We start from the raw sequence: 24514 nt of genomic DNA, 5'->3' as shown, positions 1-24514 counted from the left end.
ACTTTAATCTCACATGATATCTCAGATATCTCAGACAGCACTGGCCTAAACTTGGGTGAATGATGTGTCTTGCCGTCGAGATCCGGCATTTACAAAATGACACTGATTGGCCCAAGGCGGGAGCTGTAGTAATTAACTGAAATGTGTTTGTCACACCAGAGAGGAAGAGGTGAAGCGAGAGGGATAACTGGGCTCAAACGTTATCTTGTTCAGCAGGTGGTGTTTTTATTTTTTCCTCACCCAATGAGGAGTTTTTGTATGGAGGTCATTGAGAGATTCTTGAATTTGGTTAACAAGAAATTGAATGGCTTCTTTGCTTATTTAATCAAATATAAGTTTCGTAGTACTTAGGTCGTTACGCGTGTACTGCTATAAGTAGGACAAGTGACATCCAGGCAACTTTGAAAAAACAACAACTTTTTATCGGAGTTGTGCCTATTGTTCCCGCACATATCAACCCTCTCATTGGCTAGAGCGGTCCCACCTGATCTTGCCTCCTCCTGACTGCTTTCCATTTTTAGACATTCATTTTCATTGTTAGAGCGGCCACTGGAGTATCATCTGTGGTCACACACGATAACTGAAATTTGTTAGTCACACACAATATCTCAATTGGCCCAAGCGGGGTCGCTGCATCATTCGTGGGGGACAAAATGTTTACTGTTGTCTCTCATGATGAAGTTGGGGAGGGTACTGTGGATCTGTCTCGGTCTGTATGTTTGTTTGTATGTTAGTCACATGCTATATGGGCTCCCAAGTGGCACAGCGGTCTAAGGCACGCATCTCAGTGCTATAGGCCTCAGTACAGACACCCTGGTTTGAATCCAGGCTGTAAACCACCCGTGATTAGGAGTCCCATAGGGCGGCGCACAATTGGCCCAGCGTCGTCCGGGTTTGGCCTGTGTAGGCCGTCATTGTTAATAAGAATTTGTTCTTAACTGACTTACCAAGTTAAATATTTTTTACATATAATGAGCTGTATTGATCAGCTATGAAAAGCCAACTGACATTTACTCCTGAGGTGCTGACCTGTTGCACCCTCTACAACCACTGTGATTATTATTATTTGACCCTGCTGGTCATCTTTGAACATTTGAACATCTTGTCCATGTACTGTTATAATTTCCACCCAGCACAGCCAGAAGAGGACTGGCCACCCTTCAGAGCCTGGTCCCTCTCTAGGTTTCTTCCTAGGTTCTGGCCTTTCTAGGGACTTTTTCCTAGCCACTGTGCTTCTACATTTGCATTGCTTGCTGTTTCAACACCATAGTGCCCACAAAGCTCATCACTAAGTTAAGGACCCTGGGACTAAACACCTCCCTCTGCAACCGGATCCTAGACTTCCAGACGGACCGCCCCCAGGTGGTAAGGGTAGGTAACTACACATCCGCCACGCTGGGCCCAAAAGTTATCTGGATGTCTAGGATCCAGGTCAATGAGAGATTCTTGAATTTGGTTAACAAGAAATTGAATGGCTTCTTTACTTATTTAATCAAATATAAGTTTCGTAGTGCTTAGGTCGTTACGCGTGTACTGCTATAAGTAGGACAAGTGACATCCAGGCAACTTTGAAAAAACAACAACTTTTTATCGGAGTTGTGCCTATTGTTCCCGCACGTATCAACCCTCTCATTGGCTAGAGCGGTCCCACCTGATCTTGCCTCCTCCTGACTGCTTTCCATTTTTAAGACATTAATTTTCATTGTTAGAGCGGCCACTGGAGTATCATCTGTGGTCACACACGATAACTGAAATTTGTTAGTCACACACAATATCTCAATTGGCCCAAGCGGGGTCGCTGCATCATTCGTGGGGGACAAAATGTTTACTGTTGTCTCTCATGATGAAGTTGGGGAGGGTACTGTGGATCTGTCTCGGTCTGTATGTTTGTTTGTATGTTAGTCACATGCTATATGGGCTCCCAAGTGGCACAGCGGTCTAAGGCACGCATCTCAGTGCTATAGGCCTCAGTACAGACACCCTGGTTTGAATCCAGGCTGTAAACCACCCGTGATTAGGAGTCCCATAGGGCGGCGCACAATTGGCCCAGCGTCGTCCGGGTTTGGCCTGTGTAGGCCGTCATTGTTAATAAGAATTTGTTCTTAACTGACTTACCAAGTTAAATATTTTTTACATATAATGAGCTGTATTGATCAGCTATGAAAAGCCAACTGACATTTACTCCTGAGGTGCTGACCTGTTGCACCCTCTACAACCACTGTGATTATTATTATTTGACCCTGCTGGTCATCTTTGAACATTTGAACATCTTGTCCATGTACTGTTATAATTTCCACCCAGCACAGCCAGAAGAGGACTGGCCACCCTTCAGAGCCTGGTCCCTCTCTAGGTTTCTTCCTAGGTTCTGGCCTTTCTAGGGACTTTTTCCTAGCCACTGTGCTTCTACATTTGCATTGCTTGCTGTTTCAACACCATAGTGCCCACAAAGCTCATCACTAAGTTAAGGACCCTGGGACTAAACACCTCCCTCTGCAACCGGATCCTAGACTTCCAGACGGACCGCCCCCAGGTGGTAAGGGTAGGTAACTACACATCCGCCACGCTGGGCCCAAAAGTTATCTGGATGTCTAGGATCCAGGTCAATGAGAGATTCTTGAATTTGGTTAACAAGAAATTGAATGGCTTCTTTACTTATTTAATCAAATATAAGTTTCGTAGTGCTTAGGTCGTTACGCGTGTACTGCTATAAGTAGGACAAGTGACATCCAGGCAACTTTGAAAAAACAACAACTTTTTATCGGAGTTGTGCCTATTGTTCCCGCACGTATCAACCCTCTCATTGGCTAGAGCGGTCCCACCTGATCTTGCCTCCTCCTGACTGCTTTCCATTTTTAAGACATTCATTTTCATTGTTAGAGCGGCCACTGGAGTATCATCTGTGGTCACACACGATAACTGAAATTTGTTAGTCACACACAATATCTCAATTGGCCCAAGCGGGGTCGCTGCATCATTCGTGGGGGACAAAATGTTTACTGTTGTCCCTCATGATGAAGTTGGGGAGGGTACTGTGTATCTGTCTCGGTCTGTATGTTTGTTTGTATGTTAGTCACACGCTATATGGGCTCCCAAGTGGCACAGCGGTCTAAGGCACGCATCTCAGTGCTATAGGCCTCACTACAGACACCCTGGTTTGAATCCGGGCTGTAAACCAGCCGTGATTAGGAGTCCCATAGGGCGGCGCACAATTGGCCCAGCGTCGTCCGGGTTTGGCCTGTGTAGGCCGTCATTGTTAATAAGAATTTTGTGAATGTGAGTCTTGCCATAGAGTTCCGGAATTTACAAACAAGAGATTGAAAATGAAAACTTTTAAAGGTCATGCCCCTCACCCCGTTTGACCAAAAGTCATGAAATCTGGTACACAGGTCCCTCTCCTCACAAGGAACACATTTCCCTCAAGGACGCATAAGGTTTGCCATGATTCATTTTCTGTCATTTTGAATTTTGTGAAAAACATTTAAAAGGCTACTCTTCGGGCACCGAATGACTGATCTGCACCAAACTTGATATGTGGCATTTATGGACAAAGGTTTCACAACACAATATTTTCCAGACTAGCACCTAAAACATGGCTGCACTGACGAATAAACTTTGACCAATAAACATTCAGGTAGGCGTGGTCTGGCACATAAATGAATATAAATCAGTAAAGGATATTTGTATTCTAATACAATTTGGTACACATGCTGCAAACAGTGTCAAGACTCAACATATTCAAGAACATTCATATCAACCACACAGTGGTGCTATAATGGGCACATGTTTATATCTCTTGATCTGTTTGACCCCCGAGTGCTGAAATTTGGCACACATGCTCAGGGATATGAGTCTAAATAACCCACGCAATATCTCAGACACTACTGCCCCGATTTTGATGAAACTTTGGTGAATGATGTGTCTTGCCATAGAGATGCGGCATTTACAAAATTACACTGATTAGCCCAAGGGGGGCGATGCATCATTTGTCAGGGACGACATGTTTACTGTTGTCTTGTTTCTTAATTACCTTTGTGCTGTATTGCAACTTAAAAATATAAATAGTTTTCAGCTGTGTTTTGTCAAACATTGGCTCAAATTAGTCATGTATTTTAGAAAATACAAGTTCTAATGTTTGCTTATTACAGACAGTAAGTAATGACTTTATCATTTGCCTTAGAAGGGCAATTTTGTCAGATAGTGCCTTGCGAAAGTATTCGGCCCCCTTGAACTTTGCGACCTTTTGCCACAGCGGGGCGGCAGGGTAGCCTAGTGGTTAGAGCGTTGGACGAGTAACCGGAAGGTTGCAAGTTCAAACCCCCGAGCTGACAAGGTACAAATCTGTCGTTCTGCCCTGAACAGGCAGTTAACCCACTGTTCCGAGGCCGTCATTGAAAATAAGAATTTGTTCTTAATTAACTGACTTGCCTAGTTAAATAAAGGTAAAATAAAATATTTTAAAAAATAAAACATTTCAGGCTTCAAACATAAAGATATAAAACTGTATTTTTTTGTGAAGAATCAACAACAAGTGGGACACAATCATGAAGTGGAATGACATTTATTGGATATTTCAAACTTTTTTAACAAATCAAAAACTGGAAAAATTGGGCGTGCAAAATTATTCAGCCCCCTTAAGTTAATACTTTGTAGCGCCACCTTTTGCTGCGATTACAGCTGTAAGTCGCTTGGGGTATGTCTCTATCAGTTTTGCACACAGAGAGACTGAATTTTTTTCCCATTCCTCCTTGCAAAACAGCTCGAGCTCAGTGAGGTTGGATGGAGAGCATTTGTGAACAGCCATTTTCAGTTCTTTCCACAGATTCTCGATTGGATTCAGGTCTGGACTTTGACTTGGCCATTCTAACACCTGGATATGTTTATTTTTGAACCATTCTATTGTAGATTTTGCTTTATGTTTTGGATCATTGTCTTGTTGGAAGACAAATCTCTGTCCCAGTCTCAGGTCTTTTGCAGACTCCATCAGGTTCTTCCAGAATGGTCCTGTATTTGGCTCCATCCATCTTCCCATCAATTTTAACCATCTTCCCTGTCCCTGCTGAAGACAAACAGGCCCTAACCATGATGCTGCCACCACCATGTTTGACAGTGGGGATGGTGTGTTCAGGGTGATGAGCTGTGTTGCTTTTAGGCCAAACATAACATTTTGCATTGTTGCCAAAAAGTTCAATTTTGGTTTCATCTGACCAGAGCACCTTCTTCCACATGTTTGGTGTGTCTCCCAGGTGGCTTATGGCAAACTTTAAACAACACTTTTTATGGATATCTTTAAGAAATGGCTTTCTTCTTGCCACTCTTCCATAAAGGCCAGATTTGTGCAATATACGACTGATTGTTGTCCTATGGACAGAGTCTCCCACCTCAGCTGTAGATCTCTGCAGTTCATCCAGAGTGATCATGGGCCTCTTGGCTGCATCTCTGATCAGTCTTCTCCTTGTATGAGCTGAAAGTTTAGAGGGACGGCCAGGTCTTGGTAGATTTTCAGTGGTCTGATACTCCTTCCATTTCAATATTATCGCTTGCACAGTGCTCCTTGGGATGTTTAAAGCTTGGGATTTTTTTTGTATCCAAATCCGGCTTTAAACTTCTTCACAGCAGTATCTCGGACCTGCCTGGTGTGTTCCTTGTTCTTCATGATGCTCTCTGCGCTTTTAACGGACCTCTGAGACTATCACAGTACAGGTGCATTGATACGGAGACTTGATTACACACAGGTGGATTGTATTTATCATCATTAGTCATTTAGGTAAACATTGGATCATTCAGAGATCCTCACTGAACTTCTGGAGAGAGTTTGCTGCACTGAAAGTAAAGGGGCTGAATAATTTTGCACGCCCAATTTTTCAGTTTTTGATTTGTTAAAAAAAAGTTTGAAATATCCAATAAATGTCGTTCCACTTCATGATTGTGTCCCACTTGTTGTTGATTCTTCACAAAAAAATACAGTTTTATATCTTTATGTTTGAAGCCTGAAATGTGGCAAAAGGTCGCAAAGTTCAAGGGGGCCGAATACTTTCGCAAGGCACTGTATATATTAGACGCCAGGTAAATGCCACACAGGGTCTTGAATCGTTGTTTGGTGACTGTTAACAGCTGCAGATGTGAAATATGTTTTCCAATTTGTCATGAAATTGCAAAATCTCTAGGAGTAGCCAATGATTTGGGAACAACTTCACATACTTACACAATTCATCTGGTATAAATTTACAAAAGGAGAGTTCTGTCAGATTTCTCTCAAACTGAAGTGAGGAGTAATAAGAATACTTTCTCCTTTGTAGGCTAAATACTATTATTTATTGTAATATATATATATATATATATATATATTATTTTGGTGCATTATTTCTGGTGCTATTTATCCTTCAGACACTATGCCACCAGTCTACGAATTGCTTTACAGTACAACCATTACCCTTAGCATTTCAAGTCTTTTGATGATTTCACCCCCCCCCCTCCCTTCCCCTCCCTCCCATAGATACAGTCTGTTTTACAAAAAATAATAGGCAATGTCCTCTGACAGTGGAAAGCTGTTTCTATCAGGCCGATGCTTATTGCAATACACTTGGGTTATTTATCTTTCATGTCTGTGTATCCTCACAGCATGGTATTATATCCACCCCGCAAAGCTCCCTCATGTAGGACTGGCTTGTTACACTGCTATATATGGCTGCTACTAGATTTTTATGTTGTACTTCATGTTATTTTTCTCCGAAATTAACAATTCATTATAAGAGGCACTGTAATGTACATGGATAACTGTGAGTTAAATGAATGCATTAATGTTAATTGAGACAACTGTGTCCGATTATCTGCTTCACTTCACTCAAGCCATTAACTTATATATTGGTATATTATCCTCTGTTCTTAATAGAACACAATCAATTCATTTCAATTAAGAAACTCACTGGAGAAAAATTATGAAACCCACCAGGTGGTAAACAGTTGAACTCTAAACAATCAGTTACACCTCTTTAAAACCACAATCCAGAGTTAGTGTTTAAGCCCAGCCACTTGGTTTGGTATAAATCTGAGGATTGGCGCTGGGGAAACGTAAGCAGAACTCTCAAATTCATTAACAGAGCCATGGACGCAAGGACCGACAGTCCATGAGTTTGTCATAAAAGCTTTTAAAAACATGTTGAAGCTATAAATTGTTGTATGTTTACACAACTGTATATCCCCACAACACAATATTTGGTCATAATGATCCATTCCTGGTTATTCTGCTCTTTAATGGGGCAGCATCAGCTTGTGAAATGCTCCTTTTGGATCGAAGTTGACACCCACCGGATAGTTCTAGGCTGTGCCATGCCAAGAACCATTCATCACAATCAAGAAGGTCAGGAAGCGGGTCCATAAATGTGTCCGTCACTAAATTGACCTCTGCTCCCTCACTTTGACTGCTTAATGGACCTGGCCTGAATAGACCAGGTATAAACGGTACACTGAAATGTTTACTTGCAAGCTCTCCTCAACAATGCAGTACAAATATCAATATCAATAATAATCAAAGTCAAATAAAAAATATAACAAGTAATTAAAAAATGGTATACATAGTTGTATACACAATATAGTATAGCCGTAGTAGTATACACAATAGGATATACAGTATAAAGTATGAAGTAATAAAGTCAATAGTGTCGCGGTTGAGCAGTTGAATAGAAAGTATATAAATAGTACAGCAGTGTTGACAGTGTGAGTGTGTGTGTATGTATGTATGTATGTATGTATGTATGTATGTATGTATGTATGTATGTATGTATGTATGTATGTATGTATGTATGTATGTATGTATGTATGTATGTATGTATGTGTGTGTGTGTGTGTGTGTGTGTGTGTGTGTGTGTGTGTGTGTGTGTGTGTGTGTGTGTGTGTGTGTGTGTGTGTGTGTGCGTGCGTGCGTGCGTGCGTGCGTGCGTGCGTGCGTGCGTGCGTGCGTGCGTGCGTGCGTGCGTGCGTGCGTGTGATGAAGAGTTGAATGTGTGCCAATAGTCTCTAAGGTGCAGATGAATTGCAGGTCTGAGCAGTAATTTAAAACATTTTTTTTGTCATTTAGCAGATTCTCGAATCCATAGCGATTTACAGTTAGTATGATCAGATGATGTGAGAGAATGTGTTCAACTCACAATCACTCAGCATCAACATGGAAAAAGGGCCAGTCCTCACACAGACTGTTGTGGCTCAGGTATTAGCTAACTTCTAATCTCAAGAAGTAATGACAATGTATTCCTCTTTCCTATCCACTCCTTATAAGATTGACAGAATATGGAAAGCTACCGGGGGTAGCTGGGAGAGGTTTGACAGTCCCTTTTTACAAATGACAAGAACTCAGGACCTAGCAGAATACACAAAGCCATCACACACTCACAGCCAAGCATAGACCTACTGTAAGTAGTATTTGAAAACAGTATACGAATTAGGGTGCTCTTGAATCTGAGAGCTTCTCTGTAAATACTGACCAAATAATTGGTCGCTTCCCGAGGTTAGCCTTTGGAAATCAGTGCGAAGATCAAGCATGGTTTTTCTTAGAGAAAAAATGTGATTCATTTTTCTTAGAGAAAGAATCTGTAGAAATCGAGCCCGTACAAGATAAAAACATAACTGTTCATTATAATCAAACTGCATGGCAAGGGCTATGCAATGAGATAGACTTAAACTGTTTAATTTGAGAGATTCAACTCACTGCTGTATCATAAGACTGCTTGCTCATGCTTATTTGGTCACCAATTCAATTAGATTGATTTCTCTAAATTAACCAAGTTTGTGCATTTGCTTATTATTCCATTTACCTGATGACTGTGTAGGTTTGGCCATGAGGCTATACAATAGCCATGGTTTAGACTATGAAAATACTGTAGTTACCTTGGTGTGGATAAGGCCTCTGGTCTGTTTGGCTCCTGGTCAAAGACTTATGGTAGATAATAACCCATAGAGATAGATCTGGTAGTTTCATATCATATATCTCAATGGAAGAATCCACCCAGAGAGAGGAAGGAATGGAGATGGACGGTGGTGAAGGTGGGATACAGAAATCAGCCAGCACACCATTGTGACATTTGCTGTTTATATTAACGTGTAGGTGGAAGGGTAGGCAGAGTGGAAAATGTATTGTCATCTGATTGAGTGAAGTTTTCTTCCTGAACCTACAGTGAGCTCCAAAAGTATTGGGACAGTGACAATTCTTTTTTTTTTTTACTTTCTCACTCATCATTATTCACGGTTCATTCAGAGCTATCCGTGATCATGGTAGCATCCACATCAATAAAAATGACTCCAAAATGGCACAATTCATTATTCACCATTACTTTCTATTGGGTTCAAAATAGTCTGAAACACAACCAAAACAAACAGTAAATGCATCCAACAAGTTTGTAGAGTCACAAGCTTGGTGTAGACATTGCGTGCTATGAATATGGGACCAAATACTAAACGTTTGACTACTTTAATACACAGTTAAATTGTTCCAATACATTTTGTCCCCTTAAATGGGGGGGGGGGGACTATGTACAAAAAGTGCTGTAATTTCTAAACGGTTCACCTGAAATGGATGAAAATACCATCAAATTAAAGCTGACAGTCTGCACTTTAACATCATAGTCATGTTATTATTTCCATACAGAGCCAAAACAACAAAAAAATGTGTCACTGTCCCAATACTTTTGGAGCCTACTGTATTTGTTAATTTCAACTAATAAGCGATAATGGGACTCTCACCTGGGTCGTTAGTGTGTTGTGTCCAAAACAGAGCTGTACTTGCTAAAAGCTTTAATCTCACATGTCAGTTTTGACAGAGATGTCTAAATAAAGAGTATATTCCATATCCAGACACATACTTGTCTGCTTCCATAAGACTACTAAAGCTTAAGCCTACAGCTATTATATCCACCTCCCTTAGATTCAGGTCACTTCACCAATGTAGCCAGTAGGCTAAATGGCTGGTCTATTCCTCAAGAGGCGACACCAGCTGTCTTCAGGTCCTAGGCAAGGCGATGTCTCCATCAGCCAACACCTTCCAAGCGAATTAAGCGTTTTAACTCCTCTCTACTCTATGCAAACTTTCCCCTGCTATTGTTTCAAAGCCAGGAGTGCCATTCGAGAGAAACAGTGTGCAATAAATTGGTTTCGGGGGAAATATCTGATAGCGTGCCTGTAAGTTGCGCTGACTCAACTTAAATTGTACAAAAGGTTCAGCTCAGTGTATCTTACTCGGATTCACGCAGTGAAGTCAACTGCTTGCCCTTGTCAGTATGTTCTTGAGGGCACCTGCTGGAAGCAGGCCTGCGTTTGTCTTCCAACAGACAATACATACGGTATGTAAAACAATTCCTATTTTAGATGAACATTTTAGGACTTAGAAGGTCAGATGTAGACATGCATTGTTAAAGACAATCTAAAATGGTGTCAGTAGACATCACTCAATGAGTTGGCAGGCTCCAGATGGAATGCCACAGTATTGAGAGACATTCCAAAGTCTATGTTTAAATAAAGGTTTTTAAATTGTTCATTTAGTATAGTCTTGGATTCAGAGGGAAAGGATTTACATAACATGATGAGGTATACTTTCAAATGTGAATGAAGCGAGTGAAAAAGTCTTAAAACAATGATCACAGAGGCAGCTTGCCACGACAGCTCAGCGATATCGTGTCAAGAAAGGCACGCTAATGAGCAGAATTTCTCCTGAGGTTTCGATTGCAACACAACAAAACACCTCTGCAGAAATGTTTGTGCTTGGCATACAAATGACAAGGACACAGAAGAACATGAATTAATGAATGGGACTTGCAAAGCAAATGTCCCATTCAAAATCTTCGTCAGACTTCTTCCACTCCTCCTACACCGTTTAAGCTAGAAACGTCATTCAAACTTTAAAATGTGCAGGTCCGTCTGGAATAGTCCCACTTGTCAAAAACCCGTTTAATCTACGCAGTTTCCACATCAACCTAAAAAAAAATCTATATGATGATGTTGAATCAACGAGGAAACCTGATCGGATTTTCAAAAAGTGATCAACGTATGTGCATTTTGAACCTAAATCCAATGACATGGTGTCATTTTTTGTTGATTTCACGTTGAATTCACCGTAGTTGACAACTTATCCAAATGTAATTCAAAACTAGACTTTTAACTGATGTCTGTGCCCCGTGGGGTGTGTTTGTATACAACATTTTGATATCTTCTATACTTTTAAAACTAGAAAACTTGAAAAATACAATTTTATTAAGTAAATGTATTTATTGATATCTTTTCATTTTGAAAAGATATGAAAATTCAGATTGTACGCTTGTGTCATTAAATTTAGTGTGGGATTGGGTTGTGAGAAATTCTGATGATGTAAAAAACGACTTTAGATGAAATTGTTTGAATACCACTGGTTTAAAGGCACTGAACAAATCATTCATTGTCTGTGGCGACTTCAACGAGGATCTGCTGTTCAGGTTAGACTTAGTGTAAAAAAACTAAAAGTCCAAATACGTTGTGAAAACAGAATACATTTTTTACTGTCTACATGCTCATGGTAAAACATTTATAATAATTGCATTTCAAATGTGTGCGTTCCTATCAAAGTAAGTTCCTTATTTTCTGTATATCATTTTGTCGATTCTACTGTTGGCACATACAGTATTTACAGTAGAAGTCAAAGTGTACATACACTTAGGTTGTAATTTCTTGTTAACAAACTTTCTTGTTAACAAACTATAGTTTTGGCAAGTCGGTTATGACATCTACTTTGTGCATGACACAAGTAATTTTCCAATAATTGTTTTTACAGACAGATTATTTCAATTATAATTCACTGTATCACAATTCCAGTGGGTCAGAAGTTAACATACACTAAGTTCACTTTGCCTTTAAACAGCTTTGGAAATGCCAGAAAATGATGTCATGGCTTTTGAAGCTTCTGATAGGCCAATTGACATCATTTGAGTCAATTGGAGGTGTACCTATGGATGTATTTCAAGGCCTACCTTCAAACTCTTTGCCTCCTTGCTTGACATCATGGGAAAATCAAAAGAAATCAGCCAAGACCTCAGAAAAACAATTGTTTACCTCCACAAGTCTGGTTCATCCTTGGGAACAATTTCCAAATGACTGAAGGTACCGTGTTCATCTGTACAAACAATAGTATGCAAGTATAAACACCATGGGACCATGCAGCCATAATACCGCTCAGGAAGGAAACGCATTCTGTCTCCTAGAGATGAACGTACTTTGGTGCGAAAAGTGCCAATCAATTCCAGAACAACAACAAAGGACCTTGTGAAGATGCTGGAGGAAACAATGTACAAAAGTATGTATATCCACAGTAAAAAGAGTCATATATCGATATAACCTGAAAGGCCGCTCAACAAGTAAGAATCCACTGTTCCAAAACCGCCATAAAAAAGCCAGACTACGGTTTGCAACTGCACATGGGGACAAAGATCGTACTTCTTGGAGAAATGTCCTCTGGTCTGATTAAACAAAAATAGAACTGTTTGGCCATAATGACCATCATTATGTTTGGAGGGAAAAGGGGGTGCTTGGAAGCTGAAGAACAACATCCCAACCGTGAAGCACGGGGTTGGCAGCATCATGTTGGGGGATGTTTTGCTGCAGGAGGGACTGGTGCACTTCACAAAATAGATGGCAGCATCAGGAAGGAAAATGATATGGATATATTGAAGCAACATCTCAAGACATCAGTCAGGAAGTTAAAGCTTGGTAGCAAATGGGTCTTCCAAATGGACAATGACCCCAAGCATACTTCCAAAGTTATGGCAAAATGGCTTAAGGACAATAAAGTCAAGGTATTGGAGTAGCCATCAAAAAGCCCTGACCTCAATCCCATAGAAAATTTGTGGGCAGAACTGAAAAGCGTGTATGAGCAAGGAGGCCTAGAAGCCTGACTCGGTTACACCAGCTCTGTCAGGAGGAATGGGCCAAAATTCACCCAACTTATTGTGGGAAGCTTGTGGAAGGCTACCCGAAACGTTTGACCCAAGTTAAACAATTTAAAGGCAATGCTACCAAATACTAATTGAGTGTATGTAAACTTCTGACCGCCTGGGAATGTGATGAAAGAAATAAAAGCTGAAATAAATCATTCTCTCTACTATTATTCTGCCATTTCACATTCTTAAAATAAAGTGGTGGTCCTAACTGACCTAAGACAGGGAATTTCTACTAGGAATAAATGCTAGGATTTGTGAAAAACTGAGTTTAAATGTATTTGGCTAAGGTGTATGTAAACTTCCGACTTCAACTGTATACGTATGCATGTATGTATGGAGCATAATATATTTACATTTTTTTCACATTTTCAATAACCGGTGACAAATAATTCTATAATATAATATAATATATAATAACGATTATATCATATATTGTAATGGATACCTATGATGTTTGTGAAATACTTTTTTGAAGGTTGTACTGATTACAATGAGTTAAGCTATTTGCCAGCTATGTGTGGTGCCATGTTTGTTGACATTATACAATGCATTCTGGGTGTCACGTAATCTGCCAGACCAAAGATGTTATAATGAGGTGAATGAATGGTCCACTCATCTTTCGGGGAAACTTTCGGAAGTGAATGAAGGGAAGTGGATGATCGTATACGACACCCCCCCTTCGACACGCATTCTATAAACAGACCAAACTTTTCTAACCTCCTCTTATTGTCTTTGGCTGATGCGAGAGAAAAAAACAAGCATGGCGGTGCGCACAAACTACCCATCATTGGATTACATTTTTGATTTCTAGAAAGTGTTTTACTCAATTATTTCGATCAATGATAAGCTTACCCCCTGATGTGATTAATTATAAATAGTAATTGCTATTAGCTAATTAATATTGTCGTTTCTGTCAGTTATAAAAATATGACCACTTGTGTTTTGTCGATCTTTCCTCAGTTAGCGCTACGACAAATGTAGACCACATTTTTCCGGATTGGATGATTGTGTTATACTGTGGCTACTTTGTGAATGTCTGAACATTGCATCCAAAAATAAACTGCTCACATTTTGGACATAACTTTGTAAGGACTGTGTTTGTGCAACATGTTTCTGATAAAACAGTGTGGCCAGCTCAAATGCTGATTGTTGTGTCATTCGAAACTGGATGTCCTAAATACGTGTTCTAATCACACTGGTTTGATCGTACACTACAGGGACCACTGTAGAATGATCACACCGGGTGTGTTGGTACGTGTGAAAATGTTCAACCGAATTCAGAAATATGCCAAAAAAGGAAAGGAAATCAACTAAATTAGTTTGCCCATGTTAATCATAAGACAGTTATATCTATTTTCCTTCATTTTTCTTGAAACAGCACAGGAATGCCCCTGTGTGTGTGAGTGTAGTTGGTGCGTATGTCTACACTTTGTGTAGCTGTTAGCGATTATGCTAATGGTGACCTTCTGGTAGATATTCAAAGGCTTTCCCCCCAAAAAATGTAAGCTATGCCAACCTGGCAGAATGATATGATTATTTGCATCAATCCAGTGGCCATTTGTTTTGCGAACTCTGCAATCACATGAGCGCTACAGAAACATTGCTAACCAAACAACGGTCTCTTGCTGGTGCACACTTGCATAAAAGGGTAACTACACCATAAATCCACGTCTTCTATTTTTCACAGACCTCAAGAGTGGTCTCCTGATGTGGTTTAACCATTTACACTTGTAGTGGCCTGTATGTTTTAGTGCTAAATGAAAATGTTTCTTACAGAAGAAATGTTAAAAACATATGCATAACCATGGTAGCAATTGAAAGGGAACAGTTTGGAGATGATTGGAAATGGATTAGACCAAAGTGAGGACACAACACTTCACTGTGACACAAGACTGAATCCAAACATTACACTATGTATTTTATGTGCATTTTATGTTTATTGTACTTTTTGCTGCATTTGTTGATAACAAAATCTGAATATACATTCAGTGACATGATAAGAATATTCCTGGAAAATATGCTGTAGTTGCAACGTAAGACAAAAAAAGAGTGAGAGGACTAACTGTTGTCTCCAAAGTCTGCACAGTTCCTAAGTAATTTCAATGCACTTTTATGACTCAAAAAAGAGTCTTCAACTACAAGGTGCTTTTTTTGAGCTCTTCTAGCTGTGCCATTGAGGAACTAAAGCTTGTAGTTGTTTTGTTTAGAACACAACCAACAGCGACCCCTGATTGGCTGAATACCCGGGGCGCAAGGTGGTTGGAGTTGTCAACAAAGCAGCATAACAGAAATATGATGGCAAGCTATTGAACTACCCATGGTTTCTTTGAGAAGATATATAAACTGATCTGTGCATTTGAACAACAGCATAAATACACATCAAATCAAATTGTAGGGGTCACATACACACGGTTAGCAGATGTTATTGCGAGTGTAGCGACAGTGCAGCAATATCTAACATGTAATCTAACAATTCCACAACAACTACCTAATACAAACAAATCGAAATAAATGAATGGAATAAGAATATTTACACTACCGTTCAAAAGTTTGGGGCCACTTGAAAAAAAAGCACATTTTTTGTCCATTAAAATAACATCAAATTGATCCAAAATACAGTTTAGACATTCTTAATGTTATAAATGACTATCGTAGTTGGAAATGTCTGTTATTTTATGGAATATCTACATAGGCTTACAGAGGCCCATTATCAGCAACCATCACTCCTGTGTTCCAATGGCATGTTGTGTTAGCTAATCTAAGTTTATAATTTTAAAAGGATAATAATTGATCATTAGAAAACCCTTTTGCAATTATGTTAGCACAGCTGAAAACTGGCCTTCTTTAGACTAGTTGAGTATCTGGAGCATCAGCATTTGTGGGTTCGATTACAGGCTCAAAATGGCCAGAAACAAAGAACTTTCTTCTGAAACTCGTCAGTCTATTCTTGTTCTGAGAAATTAAAGCTATTCCATGCCGAGTAATTTCCAAGAAACTGAAGATCTCGTACAACTCCCTTCACAGAATAGCGCAAACTGTCTCTAACCAGAATAGAAAAAGGAGTGGGCGGCCCCGGTGAGAAACAGACACCTCACAAGTCCTCAACTGCCAGCTTCATTAAATAGTACCCACAAAACACCAGTCTCAACATCGACAGTGAAGAGTCGACTCAGGGATGCTGGCATTCTAGGCAGATATGTAGATATTCCATTAAAAATCTGCCGTTTCCAGCTACAAGAGTCATTTACAACATTAACAATGTCTCCACTGTATTTCTGATCAATTTGATGTTATTTTAATGGACAAAAAATCTGCTTTTCTTTCAAAAACAAGGACATTTCTAAGTGACGCCAAAAGTTTGAATGGTAGTGTACATTGCAAAGTTTCCAATGGACTGGAAGTGAGGCAGCCCTCTCTGTCGGAGCCATCTCATTTGCTTTACTTTACCACCTATTTTACTTTTCATGTCAAAAACCAAATGACCACTGCTGCACATGCTGCCACTGTTTTTGACAGATTAGATTGTACTATTTAGAATGAGTAGCCAGCTCACGAAAGAACTAGTGCATAGCTAGCTAACATAATGTCACAAAGCATGATACGCTAGCCAGTTAACTTTCATTCTGAAATAGCTTCATATTTCCGAGTTAGTCAGATATTAGTTTAGAAACACTGTGGCATGGGAGCTAACCAGCTAGCAAGCCACCAGCTAGCTATAGCTAGCTTGCTGCTTATCAAAGGTAGACAGCTAACTTATTAATTTGATCAAATAAATCTACAACACCACATATGTAGGCTACTGTAGACTATATCATTAAAAATCAAAAGCTATTTTCATGTGAAAATGTTGTGGGATTTGCTCCATTGGCTTTGTTGGTAGGCCATTCTGATAGGCCTACATTATGCTCAAATAGACACAATAGCCTATTGGCTACAGTCTAAAACTGTTTATGTGAGCTGGAAGTTGCACAGAATTCTCACAATGTTTGTCAGGAGGTCTATGTGTAGCTGGTGTATAGGAGGCAGGCACAGGACAGCAGATATGAGTAAATAAACATATTTTATTCAACATAATATAAATGCAATACAAAAACAGAGCCCACAATAACAGACCATCCTACATAGAAACAATCACTCAAACAAACAAACATGGGGGAACAGAGGGTTAAATAATGAACAGGTAATTGGGGAATTGAAACCAGGTGTGTAAGACAAAGACAAAACAAATGGAAAATGAAAAGTGGATCGGCGATAGCTAGAAGGCCAGTGACGTTGACAGCCGAACGCCGCACGAACAAGGAGAGGGACCGACTTCGGCGGAAGTCGTGACAATGTTCAAGTTTCTGCTCACAAGACCTGAAATACATTTGAGGGAACATTGGTTGAATCCCAGACGAAGCGTTAACGTTCTTATAGCTTTAACGAAAAGACAATATACAGTATCCCATTGAGCCCTTTTCAGCCATTGCCGAGGTGTGTTTGACAGGTATTTACAAACATTTCTGTGGTCAAAACATGAACAGAAAAAAACGACAGTAACAAGAAAGAGTATGAAAGAGTCGCAGGAGTAAAATGAAAGCAATCAATCCAGGGAGATTTAAGTGACAATTTTGCACACCTCAAACACAGGAGATATATGGCGGAAAAACACAGATCCTCCGTTGGGAGGGGCATGTATATTGCTAGCTCTATTGTCAACATGACTAGCTAAGTTATAAAATACGATGCAATTCAGGGAAACAGATCATCATTTTGGTGCGCATAGAAAGGAGTCATGAGTGCATTCAGGTGCATGTGCTGCCGTGAATTTTCTTCACAGTTGACACTTCACAGTCACAATTCACATGCTCATTCTGTTCAGAATAACCCAGGGTATGACGCCAAAGATAGTCATCATAAACACTGACACTGTATATGACGTGAGCTTTATGACGTGGAAATGTGAAGTGCACATTTGGACTCACAGGTGTTTGGCTTGCTTGTATGACATCAAAGCTGTATTTACAATAATCTTCAACGTCTCATCTATAAAAATACATAGAGTCCTTTTCATTGATAGCATTTCCCTCACTCGGTCAACAAAAATGTGCAAAATATGCCCAATTAATGGGAGGGATGGGGCAAACTTCTCAAGTTCAGAACGACTGTAAGTTACAATCAATATAGTTTAGCGCTGTGAAGCACAGAGCCTAAGGTCTGAAGTCATATAGCATGTTATTGTACAGCTTCTGCGTTCCAATTTAGGCTTTTATCTGTGTCTAAATCTGCCATTTTCAACCCGTATACGTGTAAATGGTGTAAAGGGTGATTTTGACTGCTAAAACCTGAAAAAATAGGGACAAACTGAAACATGGAAAAACTAAACGGGGTATTGTGTGTAGATTGATGAGGGGAAAAATAAATGTATTCCATTTTAGAATAAGGCTGTAACGTAACAAAATGTGGAAAAACTCAAGGGGTCTGCACTGTATGCTATGCTCAGTTAACTTCTGTGTCTCTCCTTGGGTCAGAGGTGCTCCGAGGGAAGGAGTTCCACCTTTCCGATCAGTGGGTCCTTCTTCCCACGGATCCCCCTCGAGCCCAGAGAGGACTTCATGAACATCCCGCTGTCGTCCAAATATGTTGTGAAAAGCTATTGTATTTATTTAAAACTTTGACAATGCATATACTGTGGTATTCCAGTAGGAGAGTCTATAACAGTGTAGTAGTCTGAGTGGTGTTATTTATGATGAAATGTGTGATCTAACTGCCCCACAATCCAAAGTAATAAGGTTGATATAGTAGTATATCAAAGTAATCTGACCAATTATTTCATTACATTTAACTTGGACTATATTTAACTGCTTTAATTTTTTTTTTAAATGTACTTCTTCAACTACTACAAAAATCATTTTAAACAGGTAAAGCAAGTCCCAAAATTTTACTTAATGTAAAATTGCCATCTAGTTGCTGCAAGGTATTTATATTAGACCCACAGGTGCCTACAACCTGCAGCAGTTGAGACTTCTCACCGCTTTGTACAAACTGCTTTCTGAAATTCAACCTCTGCGCTTGTCAAACAAGCCTGGAATACAAACCATTAGATCACACCGAGAATTTGTCGTCATCAGTATTTTTGTGCTGTGAAGTGTTTTTGGGCCATGATTGGGGGGTTTCTCTAAATATGAAATATCATCTGTATTTGTATTTATGCTGGATCCCCATTACCTGTTGCCAAGTCAGCAGCTACTTTTGCTGGGGTCCGGCAAAATGAATCCAGTTATACAATTTTAAAAACATTACAATACATTCATTACAGAATTCCCAACACACTAAGTGTGTTCCCTCAGGCCCATACTCCACTACCACATACCTACAACGCAAAATCCATGTGTACGTGTGTTTATAGTAGTATATAGTATAGTATATGTTATCATGTGTTTGTATGCATGTGTCTGTGCCTATGTTTGTGTTACTTCACAATCCCCGCTCTTCCGTAAGGTGTATTTTTACCTGCTTTTAAAATCTGATTCTACTGCTTGCATCAGTTACCTGATGTGGAACAGCGTTCCATGTAGTTATGGATCTACAGGTATGTAGTACTGTGCGCCTCCCATAGTCTGTTAGACTTGGCGACTATGAAGAGACCTCTGGTGGCATGTCTTATGGGGTTTGCATGGGTGTCCAACAAGTAATGAGGACGTCAATCTCTCTTCCTCTTTGAGCCATGAGACATTGACAAGCATGTTATTAATGTTAACTCTCCATGTACTTTTAAGGGCCAGCCATGCTGCCCTGTTCTGAGGCAACTGCAATTTCCCCAGGTTCCTCTTTGTGGCACCTGACCACACGACTGAACAGTAGTCTAGGTGCAACAAAACCAGGGCCTGTAGTACCTGCCTTGTTGATAGTGCTGTTAAGAAGGTAGAGTAGCACTTTATTATGGACAGACTTCTCCCCTTTTTAGTTACCGTTGTATCAATATGTTTTGACCATGATAGTTTACAATCCAGGGCTATTCCAAGCAGTTTAGTCACCTCAACTTGCTCAATTTCCACATTATTCATTACAAGATGTAGTTGAGGTTTAGCGTTTAGTGAATGATTTGTCTCAAATCAAATGCTTTTACTTTTGGAAATATTTAGGTCCTTGCTACCTATTCCGAAACTAACTGCAACTCTTTGTTAAGTGTTTCAGTCATTTCAGTTGCTGTAGTAGCTGATGTGTATAGTGTTGAGTCATAGATAGACACACTGGCCTTACTCAAAGCCAGTGGCATGTCGTTAGTAAATATTGAGGCACCTAAACGGATACCCTGGGGAATTCCTGCTTCTACCTGGATTATGTTTGAGAGGCTTCCATTAAAGAACACAAACCATATGGGTTATTACTGTGATATACTTTTGGGGGATAAGCCCTTTATAGCCTCATGGTCTAGTTTCCCACTACCTCGCAGACTGACTCAAATGTTATGTATTTTTCTAATCTCAGCTCTTGTGGTCCTTAGAGTCTGGATCTGAGTGGAACTGCTCCTGAGTCTGCCATCAGACACACTCCCTAACCACCATAAGGATTGGGACAGCACCTTGGCCACAACAACCTGGCCATAACAACAGCCCATACACCAGGCCGGTCAGTGCCCAGAGTGGTCCAAAACCAAGCCCACCATAGGCTAGGCTCCATCACCAGCTCCAGGTGAGAGCCTGAGTCCCCCCACAGCCATGCCCAGGGAAGCTCCTCTGCCACAGGTAGAATCAGTGCTCACCTGCCTGATTGATGGCTAGACCTCTACAGACAAAGAGCCGGAGGCCTTTCTACTGAGGTGAGACTTGAATATATACTAAAATCACAAGCACAATGTTGTTTTAGTATAATTAATTCATTTTCAAGGACAGCAGTTTGTTTATTACAAAGTTGAGGATAAGGGAAGCACATGTTTATATTTATCCTCATCCCAAACCAGAGCCATTTATTTATGGCTCTGTCTCAAACCACCTCTTTTACAACTAAAGAACAGAACTTTGCTACGCCTTCATCTGTGACTTGTCTTCAACAGCTTCAGCTGTAGCATGTTTTAATACTGCAGTACTACTGGGCTACTGCAGAGACATGTGTCCATCAGCTTTGGTTGTCGCGTGTCTCACTGTTTTAATTATTAGCCCTGCTGTAACACAGTAACAGATATGGTAACACAGTCAGTCAGGAGCAATGGATTCCATATTCAAACATTAATCAGGGTACAGATTAAGATCTTAATTTGAGCCAGTTTTCTACAGCAGGAACATAATCATGCAGCAGCAGGAAATGTGAATTCTTATGTGGATTATAATGAATGGACATTTTTTGGCAGTTGATACATTGTTCCTAAGGGGAAATCAAGTCTGAAATGTCAAATTACAGAAGAAGACTTTTTAAACCTCAAATACATAGCATTTCTTGCATTGATGGACAGTTCTCCTGCAACAGGGTAATCAAATTAAGATCTTACATCTGTAGATACTTAGGTTCTCACCTTCAGCTTATGAATTATTCATAGACATTTAATGGTCTTTGGTTTCCTCCATGATTAATCCATGGGGTTCTGCACAGGAGTCTGCTAGAAAGAAGTGAAATTGCAATGCAAATCTATTACTCTGGATTCAAATTGTTCATTCCTATAAGGACGACATGACATTAATGAAAATAGGCAGACCATGCCGGTGGGTTTTGTGTTTATATTAAGTGGAAAGGGATACACCATCACGAAGAGCTTGGTCAATCTGTGTTATTACTACAAATGAGAAGAACCATGTCTCTGACAAACTGCTAGGTATCTTGTTCAGGAAGCCAATTCAATTTCCTTTCTTCTTTCTTTTTCCAGGGCAGATTCCCTCACTGTGCCATAGCACATGGATTTCAAGACTTCAAATGAAGAGGTAGCTACAATTTGAGTTGAATAGCTTTCAATCCCTTAGCATTTTGCAAAGATAATTGGAGCAAATTGGTGTGCCATGGTGACTAGTGTTATGTCTTTTGACTTGACAGCGTACTCAACAGCTGACACGTGTTAACCTTTGGAACACAACAAGAGGTCAGAAATCTTGCTGCTGTGATGGCGGTTAGGAAGTGCAGCTCAGTTTCCACCTGTTTTGTGGGCAGTGTGCATATAGCCTGTCTTCTCGAGGCCAGGTCTTCCTACGGCGGCCTTTCTCAATAGCAAGGCAATGCTCACTGAGTCTGTACATAGTCAAAGCTAACCTTAAATTTTAGCGCTGATGTTTAGGTCAAGGTATGTATAGTCGAGTGGGTTATGGTAGTTTTTAATAGTTGATTCTAAGATTTGTATTCGATCATGTATATGTTTTTGCTGTTTGTTCTTTGTTATAGAGTCAAAAAGATTAGAGAAGTGGTTTACCCATAAACCTCATTTTGGATAGATCATTCTTTGTGTTGTTGTTTGTTTAGTGTTTTCCAATTTTCCCAGAAGTGGTTAGAGTATATGGATTCTTCAGTTACATTGAGCTGATTTCTGACATGCTGTTCCTTCTTTTTCCATAGTGTATTTCTGTATTGTTTTAGTGATGAACCATAGTGAAGGTGTTGACTCAGGTTTTCTGGGTCTCTATGTTTTTGGTTGGACAGGTTTCTCAATTTCTTTCTTAAGTATTTGCATTCTTCATCAACCCATTTGTCATTGTTGTTCATTTTCTTCAGTTTTCTGTTTGAAATATTTATATTTGATAGGGAAGCTGGGAGGTCAAATACACTGTTAAGATTTTCTACTGCCAAGTTTACACCTTCACTATTACAGTGGAACGTTTTGTCCATGAAGTTGTCTAAAAGAGATTGAATTTGTTGTTGCCTAATTGTTTTTTGGTAGGTTTCTACATTACATTCCTTCCATCTATAGCATTTCTTAATATTACTCAGTTCCTTTGGCTTTGATGCCTTGTAATTTAATATTGCTCTGTTCAAGTAGACTGTGATTTTGCTGTGTTCTGATAGGGGTGTCAGTAGGCTGACTGTGAATGCTCTGGGAGACTCTGGGTTGAGGTCAGTGATAAAGTAGTCTACAGTACTACTGCCAAGAGATGAGCTATAGGTGTACCTATCATAGGTACAATTGTGTAGCTCGCCAGCAGCATACCACCCTGCATACCACTGCTGGCTTGCTTCTGAAGCTAAGCAGGGTTGGTCCTGGTCAGTTCCTGTATGGGAGACCAGATGCTGCTGGAAGTGGTGTTGGAGGGCCAGTAGGAGGCACTCTTTCCTCTGTTCTAAAAAATATCCCTTTTGGAGGGGATGTTAAATGGGTGTCCTGACTCTCTAAGGTCATTAAATATCCCATGGCACTTATCATAAGAGTAGGGGTGTTAACCCCGGTGTCCTGGCTAAATTCCCAATCTGGCCCTCAAACCATCACGGTCACCTAATAATCCCAAATTTACAATTGGCTCATTAATCCTGTAACTATTCCCCAGGTCCTTGCTGCAAATGAGAATGTGTTCTCAGTCAACTTAACTGGTAAAATAACAGATAAAAAAGGAGTCCCCTCGAAGCCTACCATTGACTATGTACAGTTGTGGCCAAAAGTTTTGAGAATGACACAAATATTAATTTTCACAAAGTCTGCTGCCTCAGTTTGTATGATGGCAATTTGCATATACTCTAGAATGTTATGAAGAGTGATCAGATGAATTGCAATTAATTGCAGTCCCTCTTTGCCATGCAAATGAACCGAATCCCCAAAAATGTTTCCACTGCATTTCGGCCTTGCCACAAAAGGACCAGCTGACATCATGTCAGTGATTCTCTCGTTAATTAACAAAGGTGTGAGTGTTGACGAGGACAAGGCTGGAGATCACTCTGTCATCATTGCTTTGCACAAAAAGGGCTTCACAGGCAAGGATATTGCTGCCAGTAAGATTGCACCTAAATCAACCATTTTTGGATTCATCAAGAACTTCAAGGAGAGTTGTTCAATTGTTGTGAAGAAGGCTTCAGGGCGCCCAAGAAAGTCCAGCAAGTTCCAGGACCGTCTCCTAAAGTTGATTCAGCTGCGGGTTAGGGGCAACACCAATACAGAGCTTGCTCAGGAATGGCAGCAGGCAGGTGTGAGTGCATCTGCATGCACAGTGAGGCAAAGACTTTTGGAGGATGGCCTGGTGTCAAGAAGGGCAGCAAAGAAGCCACTTCTCTCCAGGAAAAACATCAGGGACAGACTGATATTCTGTAAAAGGTACAGGGATTGGACTGCTGAGGACTGGGGTAAAGTAATTTTCTCTGATGAATCCCCTTTCCGATTGTTTGGGGCATCTGGAAAAGAGCTTGTCCGGAGAAGACAACGTGAGCGCTACCAACAGTCCTGTGTCATGCCAACAGTAAAGCATCCTGAGACCATTCATGTGTGGGGTTGCTTCTCAGCCAAGGGAGTGGGCTCGCTTCTCAGCCAAGGGAGTGAGCTCACTCACAATTTTACTCACAACATCCTCTGAGAGCAACTTCTCCCAACTATCCAGGAACAGTTTGGTGACGAACAATGCCTTTTCCAGCATGATGGAGCACCTTGCCATAAGGCAAAAGTGATAACTAAGTGGCTCGGGGAA

At 40.3% G+C, this 24514-nt stretch overlaps 1 protein-coding gene across 1 annotated transcript in view; it reads left to right on the top strand.

The window, feature by feature from the left end:
* The window catches only part of LOC124041752 (gamma-1-syntrophin-like), a 61517-nt gene that overhangs the window by 8385 nt on the left and 28618 nt on the right, over positions 1-24514 (top strand). The window contains exons 2-3 of the mRNA XM_046359722.1: positions 20437-20751; positions 21790-21844. Of these exons, the coding sequence (XP_046215678.1) occupies positions 21818-21844 (27 nt within the window). The 5' untranslated portion in view covers positions 20437-20751; positions 21790-21817. The remainder of the gene's footprint in view (positions 1-20436; positions 20752-21789; positions 21845-24514) is intronic.

The sequence above is a fragment of the Oncorhynchus gorbuscha genome, linkage group LG08 (genome assembly GCF_021184085.1).
Source record: "Oncorhynchus gorbuscha isolate QuinsamMale2020 ecotype Even-year linkage group LG08, OgorEven_v1.0, whole genome shotgun sequence".
In the NCBI taxonomy this organism is placed as follows: domain Eukaryota; kingdom Metazoa; phylum Chordata; class Actinopteri; order Salmoniformes; family Salmonidae; genus Oncorhynchus; species Oncorhynchus gorbuscha.
The sequence above is the reverse complement of the archived record's forward strand: the minus strand, read 5'-3'. Positions and strand labels throughout refer to the sequence as shown.